This window comes from Suncus etruscus (genome assembly GCF_024139225.1).
Source record: "Suncus etruscus isolate mSunEtr1 chromosome X unlocalized genomic scaffold, mSunEtr1.pri.cur SUPER_X_unloc_1, whole genome shotgun sequence".
Taxonomy (NCBI): Eukaryota; Metazoa; Chordata; class Mammalia; order Eulipotyphla; family Soricidae; genus Suncus; species Suncus etruscus.
In genome coordinates, this window is record NW_026060304.1 from 459,046 (window position 1) to 474,221 (window position 15,176).

Below are 15,176 nucleotides of genomic sequence, written 5' to 3' on the forward strand. Positions count from 1 at the left end.
GGGTCAAGTCTCATCAAATACCAGAGAACACAACCAAAGGAGAAGCTCCATGTTTGCATGGAGTGTGGGCGAGGCTTTGGTGATAGTTCACGTCTCATCAGACACCAGAGGACACACACAGGGGAAAAGCCTCATGTTTGCAAAGAATGTGGGCGAGGCTTCAGTGATATATCAAGTCTTATCAAACACAGGAGGATACACACAGGGGAGAAGCCCTATGTTTGTAGAGAGTGTGGGCGAGGCTTTAGTGTAAGTGCAAATCTCATCGCACACCAAAGGACACACACTGGGGAGAAGCCCCATGTTTGCATAGACTGTGGGCGACCCTTCAGTCAGAAGTCAAATCTCATTAAACACCAGAGGACACACACAGGGGAAAAGCCTCATATTTGCAAAGAATGTGGGCGAAGCTTCAGTGATATATCTGGTCTCGCCCATCACAATAGGATACACACAGGGGAGAAGCCTTATGTTTGCAGAGAGTGTGGACGAGGCTTCAGTCAGACTTCACATCTCATCAATCACCAGAGAACACACACAGGGGAGAAACCCCATGTTTGCAGTGAGTGTGGGCGAGGCTTCAGTGATGTATCAAGTCTCATCAAACACAAAAGAACACACACAGGGGAGAAGCCCCATGTTTGCAGATACTGTGGGCGAGGCTTTGTTGAGAGTTCACATCTCACCAGACACCAGAGGACACACACAGGCGAGAAGCCCCATGTATGTAGTGAGTGTGGGCGACGCTTCAGTGTTGTAGCAAGTCTCATCAAACACAAGCGAACCCACACAGGGGAGAAGCCCCATGTTTGCAGAGACTGTGGGCGAGGCTTCAGTGAGAGTTCAAATCTCGTCAAACACCAGAGGATACACACAGGGGAAAAGCCCTATGTTTGCAGGGAGTGCGGACGAGGCTTCAATCTCTCATCACATCTCATCAGACATCAGAGGATACACACAGGGGAGAAACCGTATGTTTGCAGGGAGTGTGGGCGGGGCTTCAATGATGTGTCAAATTTCATCAAGCACAAGAGGACACACACAGGGTAGAGGCCCATGTTTGTTGAGTGTGTGGGCGAGTTTTCAGTGTGAGTTTATATCTCATCAAACAGCAGAGGACACAGAGAAGTCCAATTTTTATAGAGAATGTGGTCGAGGCTCCAGCATGAGTTCAAATCTCCTGGCACACCAGAGAACACACAGGCAAGGCCCTACGTTTACAAGGAGTGTATGTGAGGCTTCAGTTATATGTCAAGTCTCATCAGTCACAAGAGGACACTTGGAAGAAGCCATTTTGCAATGTTTGGGCAAGGTTTCAGTAGAGGTAACATCTCTTTAGAAACCAGAGGACACACTGGACAACCCCAATGTTTGAAGTGGATGAGGCTTCAGTGATATGTCACATCTCATCAGACACATGAGAGAGAAGCCCTATTTTTGTATTGAGTGTGGGCAAGTTCCATCAGGTTTCACATCAAACACAAGTGGATACACTTGGAGGAATCCCTGAGTTTGAGGGACCGTGGGTGAGGATTCAGCACAAGTTCAAGTCTCAGAAGGAATCAGAGGACACGGGAGAAGACGCGTCTTTGCAGGAAGTGTCCATGAGGCTTCAGATGGAGGTTATATTAAATGAGACACTAGAGGAAACACAAGTTTGGAGCTCTGTGTTTGAAGCAGAGGTGACTAAAGAACAATAAATAACTGAAGCATCCACAGACAACAAATGCAGCCAACAAAACTCATACCCAAGGTGGTGGCCAGAGAAATGTGCTATTATCTAGCTACATATTTTTCCCTATTCACTAATAAACATTGTCTTGATAGAATTCTGATCTCAAATATTTTCTTCCTCAAACCCAGCAGGGAATATTATGGATGAAAATGTTTACCAAACTCTAAAGAGAATCATTCCTTAATAAACTATTGATGGCAGTCAGGTTAATTTACTAATTGTTGCTTGGCTCATGTCGAAAATCTCAGATTTAAGGTGAAGTCATAGAAACATCCAGATTTCCTTGGGTAAGTCCTTTTGTGTATTTCTTTTGTTCTTTGGGCCACACCTGGTGAAGCTCAGGGGTTACTCCTGGCTATGCGCTCAGAAATCAACCCTGGCTTGGGGGGATCATATGGGACACTGGGGGATTGAACCACAGTCTATCATAGGTTAGTGTGTGCAAGGCAGATGCCCTACTGCTTGTGCCACGGCTCCGGCCCCTTTTTTGTGTATTTGAATGCACTGATGACAATGCTCAGGTCTGACTCCTGATTTTGTAATTAGATATAAGTCTGGCTGGACATAATGTGGTGCTAGATGTCAAAATATACCTTCAGCAGCTTCTGGATGCACTGGGTACAGCAGATCCCTGAACTAGGGCTTGAATAGATGGGAAGGATAGACCCTAAAGATGGTGGCACACAGAAGGTCCAGAGCAGAGTCACCCTTACTGCAGAAAAGTCCACCAGGATAGGCCACGTCGAATTGATCTGAGAATTGAGGGCATGGCCCTGTGTTACTCTGCAAAAGCCACAGTGTAACACTCCACATTGGAATTTGTCAGAGACCTGAAGGAGAGGCAGCTGTGCTGGGTGAGGAGATGACGGATTCTGATGATTCTGAACTTTCTCTGTGGAGTGATGGGCTTTGACATGGAATGTGTTCATAGATTCAGGTTTAATTTGAATAGAAATACATTTTTTCTGATTGCCAAGTGAGAGAAAGATTTTTTTTAATTTCCCAACCTATTTTCCATATTTATGCAAAATAACTACTTTTGTAAGTTCTGGATCTGGGGTTCCCACCTCCTGCAGAGAACAGTAGGACACAATTTATGTACCAGACTCAATGCTTAGAACAAAAAAGGGGATAATCGTTAGATTACACCTTATTTTACTCAAAACAAAGATCATCCCTGGTTTCTTTGTATTTGTTTATAACAGTATTTTCACCTAAAACAAAGAAAATCCCGGGTTCCTTTTTATCTGTTTGCTTACAACTTGGATTTACACCAAAACACAGATTGTGTTATATGTAAACCTGGGCAGGACTGGCCTATCTGTTCATATTTTGTCTTTACTGCCCTGCCTGGGAATGGTCTTTGTACTCAATAAAAAGGCAGTTCTGGTAGGCAATTGTATCTTCATAGGGTAGAAAATTGCAAGAATATCTGTTTCACCCTCAGCCTGGCTCGGTTTATTTCTTGCAGCAACTCTGTTTTAGACTCGTTCACCTGGGGTTGGAGATATGGCATGTGGGGTAATTTTACAGAATGCCATGTAGCTGTTAAGGACAATGAAATCATGAAATTTGCTTATACATGGAAGGATGTGGCTAGTCTTATGCTGGGTGAAATGAGAATAGAATAGAATAGACATAAAAAGAATCTCACTAATTTGTGGGATATAAGGGGGAAATAAAATAGTATGGCAAGAATAATAGAGATGAGGATTAGTAAAACCAGTCATTGGTAAGAAGCTTGCCACCACTTTGGAGCAGTCTAGTTAGGGCACAAAAGGGACACTTGGGGGGTGTTTTTTCTTGGGGGGGGGTCATACCTGGCAGCACTCAAGGGTTACTCCTGGCTCTGCACTCAGAAATTGCTCCTGGCAGGCTAGGGGACCATATGGGATGTCGGGATTTGAACCACCATCTTTCTGCATGCAAGGCAATTTCCCTACCTCCTTGTTCTCTCTCTGCCACAAAAGGGACCACTCTTGGGCTGGAGCAATAACAGTGGTAGGGCATTTGCCTTGCATGCAGCTAACCCAAACAGACCCCAATTTGATTCCTGGCATCCCATATGGTCCCCCGTGTCTGCCAGGAGCGATTTCTGAGTGCAGAGCCAGAAGTAACCCCTGAATACCACTGGGTGTGACCCCCCCAAAAAAAAAACAAATAAATAAAAGAAGGGACCACTCTGACAGTGACAATGTAATATGAGTAGCTCCCCATCTAAAAGTAGTGTAAACCAGTATCTAAAAAGGAAAAGAGGGGCCGAAGAGATAGCATGGAGGTAAGGCATTTGGCTTTCATGCAGAAAGTCATTGGTTTGAATCTCGGGATCCCTTATGGTTCCCTGAGCCTGCCAGGAGTAATTTCTGAGTGTGGAGCCAGGAGTAACCCCTGAGAACTGCCAAGTGTGACCCCCCCAAAAAAAAATAATAAAAAGGAAAAGGGAGAAAGAAAAGTAAATTGTCTGCCCAGAGGCAGCTAGGCAAGAGGTCAGGAGGGAAATTGGGCATATTAGTGGTGAGCAATGGACATTAAGGGTATACACTGCATCAGTGTAACTCAATCATGAACAACTTTGTAAGCAAGGTATTTGGGTATAGTATTTAATTGCTAAAATATATAGTATTAAAATTTACACGTCTCTTGAATAACCCCACTGAACCTGGACACACCTTGTTCAACCTGGACACACCCTTAGACATGATCCCTAGTGATGTGGGGTATAAAAGGAAAAAGTTGTTTGATCATTGCAGGGTGGCTTAGGACTGTGACCCGAGCATCGCCTGCTGGTCCACCGGGCACAAAGATAAATAATTGGAGATGCCTGCTTTGTAGCTATTCTTTGAACCTAGGCTCTCTGGCCACCTCTGGCTGATGAATTCCCCCCTACCTCGCTGAAACCTCTGGCAGTGGTGGCAGGCTTCAGACTCCAGGAGACATAAAAAGCATATTTGGTTTCCATTTCTCCTCTTAGTTTTGGGTGGACAGTTGCCAAATGTTGACATCTTGAGCAGACACAAGCCCCCACCCAACAGCTGGACCCAACAGGCCCCTGATAACCTGTAGCACTGGGCCCAGGCAGCTTTGGGCTTCTCAGCCAACAGCCCTGGTAGCCTTGGAACTTTGCATGTAGGTATATTAAATGTAAATAAATTAGGGACCGGATGGTGCTAGAATGATAGCACGACCAGTAAAGCATTTGCTTTACACAAGACTAAATGGGTTTGTTACCCAGCAATACATAGTGTAGCTAAAACACTCAACAGCTAAAACAGCTGTTTCCCCAAAACAGAAACTTTGCCCTAGTCTCTTTTCTTCCTCCAAGCCTTTTGAAGAATCACTGAGGCTTAATTAAACATTGGATAAGAACTTTCATCCTTTAACTCCATTTGCCCCACCAGGTGGATAGAGTCTGAAAACTAAAGATCAAAGGGGGAAGTTGGTGAGCATTCAGTCCATAGTCTGGAAGCCCTCCAGACCCTAAGCATTTCCTCATTTGTGTCTATCTTGGTTTTTGTTTGTTTTGTTTCGTTTTATTTTGTTTTAGTTTGGGGGTTGCACTCAGAGGTTCTCAAGATTTACTGAGTAGATAGCCCTACCAGAGGCTTGTCTGAGAGTAGCATGTCCTGTCAGCCTAGTTTGTCAGTGGGAGTTTCTGTCTTTGCACAGAGATCATGGTAGACTATGGGTTAAGATTCTTAGGCTTTTATTCCTACTCTTTAGCATGAATCCAGATTAGTCCCGTGACTTCTATCACTGGACCAGAGTTTCAATGATTCATTTTCCCATCTCATGAACATGCAAATAAATTGGTATTTATTGAGTTAAATACTAAAGTTAATATCCAATAATGTAAAAAAACAACAGTATTCTCTAAAGTGCCCATGAGAGCACAACCCTCAGCAAAGACTGACGATGGAGAATCTCTTTCCTGCTCACAATGGCCCCAGTTCCTGGACTAAAAAGGGAACTAGGGAGTTGGAGAGATGGCACAATGATAGGACATTTGCTTGCACACAGCCTACCGAGGATGAACCTGGGTTTGATTCCCAGCATCCCTGCAATTGCCTCTGCTCCTGTCCTTTACTGGGAGAGAATTCCGGCCAGCAGCTTTCTCTCAACCAGGACAGAAGGCAGAAAGCAACTACAAATAATTCGCGAGTGTTAAGTTCTTTTGTGAACACCTAAAAAATTAAGCTGCAGAAGTTAGTGAAGGGCTCAGGGTGACGTTGCCAGTCGAGAGGCTTTATTGAGGGGAGAGCAGGGTTTTTATGCCCTGCTCCAGTGGGAGGAGTAGTAACATAGGATTGAAACATAAACCAATCAGATTTGTACAAGTACAACAATTTTAACCAATGGGAGCACATTTTGATGGCGGGAAGGATAAGAAGGAACCTGGCAGGATGAGGGGAGGGGAAGCAAATTTTTAAACAAATAGCTAATTGATATTTACGCAAATACAATTTTTTGTTTAGCCTATTTTCTACTTAAATCTTTCTTTTGTGCAAGCAATAAGGATCATAATTTAAACTTTACAAAAACATGTCTATAACTACACGCTTGAGAGCAGGCACAAAAAACAGATTTTATGGAAAGGTTAAGGAATCTGGTTAAGCCAGATTCTGTGTGCTGAACTAAATTTATTTGCAGAGTTTCCTGTTGGCTCGGGGCTATGCAAACTTTTGTGGCTTGAATCAGGCAGGCGGTGGAAAATTCATTCAGAGTTCCTTTGATCATGTGGGGTGCTCGGTCACCCACACATCCCATATGGTCCCATGAGCCTGCCAGGAGTGATTTCTGAGTGCAGAGTCAGGAGTAACTTCTAAGTGCCACTGGATATGACTCAAAAAGAAAACAAAAAAATGCAAACTAATTCTTTGGTTTCTTCAAGTGGGTTTTGAGCTGTGTACTTCCTGGGGGAAAAAGGAATAGGTCTAATCTGCCTTTGAAATACATAAAATAAATTGAAATATCTTTGTGCAAACTTACTAACATCCTAGTGATTTGGGGAAATGAGGATTCATGGGAGGGACTGGAGGGTCCCTATCTCCATTTAGACACAGACCTGGGGTGCAGGACATTAGGGGATAAGGACCAGCAACCTCCAGTCCTCTCTCTCTCTCTCTCTCTCTCTGGTTTTTGGGTCACAACGGTGGCGCTCAGGGGATCCTCCTGGTTCTGCTCTCAGAAAACTCTCCTGGCAGGTTCAGGGTGCTGCAGACGCCAGCGCCTCTAAGCAGCTTCTTCGTGGAGTCTGGGAAACCTTTCACGGGGAAAGAGTGGGAACACGAAATGGATGGAAAATGGAACAATATTGTAGAAATAAATTACCACACACGATGTATGGGGACTTGCATCTGGAAAGACAAAGACAAATTTATATTTTGAGCTGGGTGACTTTTAAGGGGTGAGCTCTGGAATGCGGGGTGTAATTTAGGAGGAACAAAGAAAGTGGGAGATGGTCAGGGAAGTATAATGGAAGGCCATAGCTAAAATCTGCATATTAAAGAACCTATACTGAGGGTAAAAGGAAGTTCTGTTGTGGGTTAGCTTTTGTTTTGGGTAAGAGGAGAAACCAGGTAATTTTCAGGGAAGTGGGAAGAGAGAGAAATGTTTTAGAGTTTTGGGGAAAACCGAAAATTGCTTTCATCATGAGCTAAGTTTTGGAAAAAACATGATCTTGGCGCCAAGGTAGCAGAGATCACAGAGAACTGGTCAGTGGGAAACTTTTGGCGGGATTTGAGGCCTGATTTCTTTTCTTTTCTTTTCTTTTTTTGGTTTTTGGGCCACACCCGGTAACGCTCAGGGGTTACTCCTGGCTATGCGCTCAGAAGTTGCTCCTGGCTTGGGGGACCATATGGGACGCCGGGGGATCGAACTGTAGTCTGTCCAAGGCTAGTGCAGGCAAGGCAGGCACCTTACCTCTTGCGCCACCACCCGGCCCCAAGGCCTGATTTCTAATAATGGTCAAAAATAAAGAGAGAAGTAGTCACAGCCACGTTTAGAATTCTAGCCAAACAATCCACGCAAAGGGTCAACTGATTTGACTACTCTAAGCGGGCCTTTTTGGCAAATAATTCTTTTTCAGGAATGCACTACACCTAAGAAGGCTAAGAAGCACTTCTAGTGTGTGCCCTTCCTGAGTGGGGTGTAACATCAGGGTACCATATGGGATGCTGGGATTCTAACCACCATCTGTCCTGGGTTGGGTGCATGCAAAACAAACACCCTACCACTGTGTATTCTCTCCAGTCCTCAGCCTCTTTTTAAGTCACACTTGGGCTTTTGCAGTACTAAGTATTACTCCTGGCTTTTCACTCATTGCTCATTTCCTGAGGGACACAGAGAACTACAGAGCTTGCCAAGGTCCACTGTTGGTGGGTCATGTGCTCCCTCATTCTCCTGCTGTATTATTTGGCCCCCTCAAATGGACTCTTACTTCATGTCAACCTGTTGTCTGTGCAATAGCCAATGTGCCTGTGGAGAGCAGAGATTCTGTTGTTCATCTGTTTTGTGGTTTGGCCACTTTCATTCGGGACCCAAACTCATGCACGGACTTCTGTCTCCTTCCCAGTTTCTAAACCAAGAATCACTCTCTGGGCAGGGCATTGTGGGGTGAAGTCTGTCCTGATCTCCTGATTCCCTCAACGTGATCCTGCTAATGTCAGTACTGGGCTCTTTTAGCGCTCTTTCATGTTCTACACTGCAGTATGAGTTTGGATCACACCCTGCAGAGCTCAGGGTCTGTTCCAGGCACTGTGCTCAGGGAACCAAGTGGTTCCAAGGATAGACTGGAGTTATTCAGATCAAGAGTCTTACAGGAGTATTGCCTCTCTGAACCCCACCAGTTATAACCTGGCATAATCCCTTTGTTCTTCCATTCAGATTATGAGAACTGTCAGAACTTCTTCATAGACACCTGCTCTGTTAATGGCTCTCTTATATTCGTAAATGATAGAGCAGTAACAAAGGGTCAGATTAACTGTTCATCCCTCACTCTACCACCTGGGTTGAAAATCAGACCATCAAGCATACCTGATGCTGGACTTGGAGAGTGGAATGAGGCCTCTGACTTGCCAGTGGGTCTGCGCTTTGGCCCAGATGAGGGCCAGATCACAGATGATGAAGAAGCAGCCAAAGTGTATTCCTGGCTGGTGAGAAGCACTTTAGACCTGTTCTCTTGACTTTCCACATGTCTTCCCCTACTGCCCATGAACTGAAGGGTCTTCACCTTTTACGTGATAGCACATGGACAAATGGGATGATTTTTGTAGCATATCTACTAAGTGAACTCTGCGTGAATATATAAGCTCATATGAAAAGGGTAGATAAGAGATAAGAGCACAGTGCTTCCAACGGAGAAGTGGCTCCTGACTTGATGTTGTCCTTTTTATAGCCATGTTGACTGGAAAGAGCAGATGATGACTAAGAAGCATATTATATGGTCTCTGTTAGAGACAGGCTGTGCAGGTGAAAAGTACTGTTGACAGTAGAGATCATTGTACTTCGGACTCACCAAAAAAACTCTTAACTTCCGGGGCCGGAGAGATAACCTAGAGGTAAGGCATTTGCCTTGCATGCAGAAGGATGGTGGTTCGAATGCCGGCATCCCATATAGTCCCCCGAGCCTGCCAGGAGCAATTTCTGAGCGTAGAGCCAGGAGTAACCCCTGTGCGCTGCCGGGTGTGACTCAAAAAAACAAAACAAAACAAAACAAACAAAAAAAAAAAACCTCTTAACTTCCTTTTCTAAACTCAGGTCAACAAAGGGAGAAATTTCTATGAGTATGTGGATAGAACAGATGAATTTTTGGCAAACTGGATGAGGTAAGACCAACAGGCACTACATTCCAGGGAGAGGGCTTCCTCTTTTACAAGTCCAATTACTTTCTTCCTCATCAGATCTCCCTCAAAGGTCTCCTCGTATCCTTGCTTTCTTCAGTCCTCATTTGTCACCTCTGTGTAATATACTTCATAAAATATTAGGGAGAAAGAGAGAGAATAAAAGATAAAATCTTTTCCAAATATAAATTTGGGGGAAAATCTGTATATAAAAAATTAAAAGCTTGGAGGGGCCAAAGTAATAGTATGAGGTGCTTGTGTTAAAAGCAGCCAACCTGGGTTTGATCCCCAGAATCCTCTAGGGCCCTTGATCCTACCAAGGGTGATTCCTGAGTGCAGAGTCAGGAGTAACCCCTGAGCACCAGCAGGTGTGGCCGCCCCCCAAAAATTTAAAAATGAAAGTAAAATCCTGGGTGCCTATGTTTGCCAGCGATAATAGATTGACCCGAGAATTGATCAGTGCTTATTAATCAGTGTGTATAACCTTTTCAATGTTCTAAACAGTAGAGTTTATCACTTTGACCTCACAATCCATAATCTGTATTGCAAACTGGAGACATCAAAAACAATTTGCTTTAGAAAGTAACATTTTTTTTGTTTTTGTTTTTGGGCCACGCCTGTTTGATGCTCAGGGGTTACTCCTGGCTATGCGCGCAGAAGTCGCTCCTGGCTTGGGGGGACCATATGGGACGCCGGGGGGATTGAACCACAGTCCGTCCTACGCTAGCGCTTGCAAGGCAGACACCTTACCTCTAGCGCCACCTTCCCGGCCCCTAGAAAGTAACACTTAAATATAATTATCCTAATATCTTGCAAAGACTCAGTACAAAGAAAAATCAAACAAAAGAACTTAAGTTTCTGATATCAGCAAACTGGTACAGAGATGAACAGCATTTAGTTCTGAAATGGAACTTGAAGCAGCTCTCAAAATCTAGGAGATTCTATTTGAGAGGCACACCGGGTAGGACTCAGATATTCCTCCTGGAACTGTTCAGGATCACTCCTGGAGGGATGCAATGATGGAGGTCAAACTTGGGTGAGGTGTATGCAAGGCAAAAACCTTATCTGCTGGACTTATCACTATGGCTCCTAACATTGGATTTTGTTTGGTATTTTGGTTACTTGGTTTTATGTGTAAATCTGGTAGAAATAAGTCTGAGATGGATTTAGAAAATAGGAACTTATACCTGTGGTTTCCTTTCTGTTGCTGTCTCAACTCCAGATATGTGAAGTGTGCCAGAGATAAGGAGGAACAGACCTTTTTTTTTTTTTTTTTTTTTTTTGTTTTTGTTTTTGTTTTTTTTGGGTCACACCCGGCAGTGCTCAGGGATTACTCCTGGCTGTCTGCTCAGAAATAGCTCCTGGCAGGCACGGGGGACCATATGGGACACCGGGATTCGAACCAACCACCTTTGGTCCTGGATCGGCTGCTTGCAAGGCAAACGCCGCTGTGCTATCTCTCTGGGCCCAGAACAGAACCATTTTGCCTTCCAGTATCACAGGCAGAGACTTGTGGCCCCTGCTATTCTGAGTGCAGGATGAGCTAAGGAGAAAGTTATCCAAGTCAAAGAACCTGTGTAATCTAAAAGTGCCATCAGCATTGCAACCGCTATCTTTACATACTTTCTGATTTAATCCTGCCATCAGATTTATAACCGCTGTTTTTGCATATCATCCAAATTGATAATGCCATGTACCTTGTGACCACTGTCTCCTCATACTTTCTGGTTGCTGTAATGCCTACCTCCTTTCTGTTTCCCGCCTAAAGTTTGCCCTTAAAAGCCTTGTCCCAGGGCCGGGAAGGTGGCGCTAGAGGTAAGGTGTCTACCTTGCAAACGCTAGCGTAGGACGGACCACAGTTTGATCCCCCGGTGTTCCATATGGTCCTCCCAAGCCAGGGGCGATTTCTGAGCGTATAGCCAGGAGTAACCCCTGAGCGTCACCGGGTGTGGCCCAAAAACAAACAAACAAAAAAAAAAAAACAAAAAACCTTGTCCCTACCTTCAGTAAATGAAGTACATTGCTCTGACAATGCTTCCCTGAGAGTGGTGTGTGGCTGGCAGTCTTTCCTAATTTTCCCGGGTCCGGCCTCAGAGTCTACAGGTTGGAAGAGACCGTTAACCAACTTTGCATCGGCCTCCTTGAGGGGACCCCACAGCCAACATCTGGCGCCTGAATGCTTTGGGGCAAGAAGATGCTTCCAACTGCTGCTAACTCACTGTGGATCAAGGCAAGTTTCAGGGCTCAGGTAATCGTTTTTCAGGGGAGGCATAGAACTCTGCGACTCTTGCAGTTCAGTATATATAGAGTCAAATTTAATACTTTCTTTTCCTGCCTCTTCTTTTCTGGCTCTGTTCAACTATAGCTGCTTTGCTGTGCCTCTAATTCTAAAAACCTCTTGCTTTTCTTCTGTGAAATTCCTCTTCATTGAAGTAGTCTGAATATCTCTTCGGGTATTGGCCTACCAAATAAAAGTCTCTAGGATGACAGCAGTAAAGTCACCGGTGGTAGGTCAAAGGGGTCATGAATAAGCCTCTCCAGATAAAGACCTGTCTCCCACAGAAGAAAACTAACACAATGAAAAGGCACATATTGGTTTAAGCAAAAAACTGTCCCAAAAAATTTGGCAGACTTCTTCCACTTTAGTTCTTGTGTTTTTGCCACCACTGGCATTTTTTTTCTCTTTCTTCCCACTATGGAAAACTCTCCTTTGAAGGTGAAAAACCCCACCTTACAGTGTTAAGATCAGATAAGGATATTAAGAACTATAGCACTGATTACTTTTCTTGGTGTGGAAATGGCCCCTTGACTGTAATTTCAGTCAGCAGTGGCCCTCCAGTAGTATCCATCCCTAGTGGCCAGAGCCCCTGAAAGAAATCTGTCAACATAGGAGGCAAATTGTTTTCTTTGCTATTGGATTCTGGGGCATTTGCCTTGCATGCTGAAAGATGGTGGTTTAAATCCCAGCATCCCATATGGTCCCCTGAGCCTGCCAGAAGTGATTTCTGAGCATAGAGTCAGGAGTAAGCCCTGAGCACTGCTGGGTGTGAGCAAAAACAAAACAAACAAACCAAAAGAAATAACTTGTTAGGGCGGGATATACTGAGGCAGGCAAGAATATATATATATTAGTTTTGGGTCACACCCAGCGGTGCTCAAGGATTACTCCTGGCTTCTGTGCTCACAAATCACTCCTTTCAAGCATGGGGGACTATATGAGATGTTGGGATTCAAACCACTGTGTGTATTGGACCAGCTGTGCACAAAGCAAGTGCCCTACCACTGTGCTATCTCTTCAGCCCCAGGAGAACATGTTTCTAAAAACAAAAGGATTTTCCACAACCCCAATAGTTCAGGGCACTGTTCCATGGATATTCAAAATTAAAACGGAAGGAGAACCCAGTCTGGGAGAACGATGACCTTGGTCCTTGATTAAACTGGACGCTCTAAACCATATAATCAAGGAACAACTAAAACTTGGTCACATTAGATCACCAACCAGCCCATAAAAGACTTCCAAGCCATTCCTAGTAACTTGCATTTGGTAATTATTGACATCAAGGATTTTTTTTCTCTATCCCCCTAAAGTATAAGGACTGTGAAAATTTTGCTTTTTATTCATTTTGTTTCTGTTTATCAGTTTTTGTTTTGTGATAATTTATAATTTCATTTAAATTGTGTGTTAAAGGGGTCGAAGCAGTGGTGCTAGAGGTAAGGCATCTGCCTTGCAAGTGCTAGCCTAGCACAAACTGTGGTTTGATCGCCTGGTGTCCCATATGGTCCCCCCAAGCCACATGCAGAGTTATAAGAATCCCCTGTACATTTAGTTGATTCAATTTCCATTAAGAAGAATGGGCTGTTGCTCTTTGCCCGACATTGGAAAAATTACTTAGCCAAGCCCCAAGTGACGTCTGTTGGAAGGACCAGAATCAGGGAAATGGAGGAGTCGGGATCCTCTGTTGTCAGCAGGCCATGGTTTTGGCTGTGTGTCTCACAGGAAGAACCTAACTTGGGTCCCAGTCAGAAATATTAAATATGGACTTAGTAAAATAACTGATGATTCGATCCAGGCTGATCCAACCCGAGGTTAGCTTTTCTTTCGTTTTGCAGAATGAAGATTTGCTAGATTTCTTTGTTTTTCTTTTACCCAGCGGCCACCTGGTGTTAGCTTCCATACAGCACCAACCAGTTAATCAGACATGGCAAGTTATTCGAGCCACAGCTGGTGTGAATGCCCAGCCAGAGCTTGGCTTCCAGACTTGCAGTTTGATCTGTGTGACCTTGTGGGCCTCTTTTGGCCCAGTATTAAAATATCTTGGACAGGACCTGAGTACCATGACCCACGTGATTCATCTTATGTTTGCACCACATTAAGTGCTAAAAATAATTTATGCGATTTACAATTTTACATATGCCCTGGTCATGGCCTTTTTTCTACAACTCATGGGGGGTGTGAATCTATAGGTTCAGGCAGCTGGATAAAGCATAACACCGAAGATTTTATTTTATTTATTTTTTTTTTTGTGGTTTTTGGGTCACACCCGGCAGTGCTCAGGGGTTACTCCTGGCTCCATGCTCAGAAATTGCTCCTGGCAGGCACGGGGGACCATATGGGACGCTGGGATTCGAACCGATGACCTCTTGCATGAAAGGCAAACGCCTTACCTCCATGCTATCTCTCCAGCCCCCGAAGATTTTATTAAAAGTACCAAAATACCATCAACGGTGTGCTCACCCGAGGTAATTCAATGTAACCCTGTGCTTCTACAATTTACAGAAAGTGGAAATAAAAATGTAGAAAAATTTAAAAGAGGAATTATGTGGGGATAAAGATTTTATTCATCTAGGGCCGGAGAGATAGCATGGAGGTAAGACCTTTGCCTTGCATGCAGAAGGACGGTAGTTTGAATCCTGGCATCCCATATGGTCCCACGATCCTGCCAGGAGCAATTTCTGAGCATAGAACCAGGAGTAATCCCTGATGACTGCCGGGTGTGACCCAAAAACCATAAAAAAAAGAGATTTTATTCATCTGGCCATGATTCTGGATTACTTTATAAAATCCAATTAATCATCATTTATCCTACCTTTAAAATAGGACCTATGGCCCCTTGTTCCCACACTGCCTCCTGCTCTCCCTATAACATCTCTCAGCTTTTCGTCACCCAGTCCAACTGCTCTGATTTCTGGGTTACAAATATTTAGATCCCAATTTATCATGACCCCTAGTGGGCCAATGCCCATACACTTTTAGGTTTAACACCTACCAAGCATGATCTTTGGTTTTTTGTTTATTTTTTTGTTTTGTTTTGTTTTTTTGGGCCACACCCATTTGATGCTCAGAGGTTACTCCTGGTTGAGTGTTCAGAAATTGCCCCTGGCTTTGGGGGACCATATGGGACGCTGGGGGATCGAACCGTGGTCCTTCTTTTGGCTAGCACTTGCAAGGCAGACAAATTACCTGTAGCGCCACCTCACCGGCCTCTAAGCATGCTCTTTGGCAGATTGTGAATTCCACCTATGCTATGCTTAACTATACCAAGCCTAATATATACACTCAGGGGTTACTCCTGGATCTAACTTCAGAAATTGCCCCTGGCTCA

General features: G+C 44.2%; 3 protein-coding genes across 4 annotated transcripts in view; 1 reads left to right on the forward strand and 2 right to left on the reverse strand.

Moving 5' to 3' along the window:
- LOC126000506 (histone-lysine N-methyltransferase PRDM9-like) overlaps positions 1 to 1,829 on the forward strand; it is a 160,501-nt gene extending 158,672 nt beyond the window's left edge. Inside the window, exon 10 of the mRNA XM_049767756.1 lies at positions 914 to 1,829. Within this exon, the coding sequence (XP_049623713.1) occupies positions 914 to 1,050 (137 nt within the window). The 3' untranslated portion in view covers positions 1,051 to 1,829. The remainder of the gene's footprint in view (positions 1 to 913) is intronic.
- LOC126000509 (histone-lysine N-methyltransferase PRDM9-like) overlaps positions 1 to 15,176 on the reverse strand; it is a 770,602-nt gene that overhangs the window by 319,984 nt on the left and 435,442 nt on the right. The gene's annotated exons all lie outside the window — the stretch shown is intronic.
- The window catches only part of LOC126000518 (histone-lysine N-methyltransferase PRDM9-like), a 322,719-nt gene that overhangs the window by 259,408 nt on the left and 48,135 nt on the right, over positions 1 to 15,176 (reverse strand). The window lies entirely within an intron of this gene.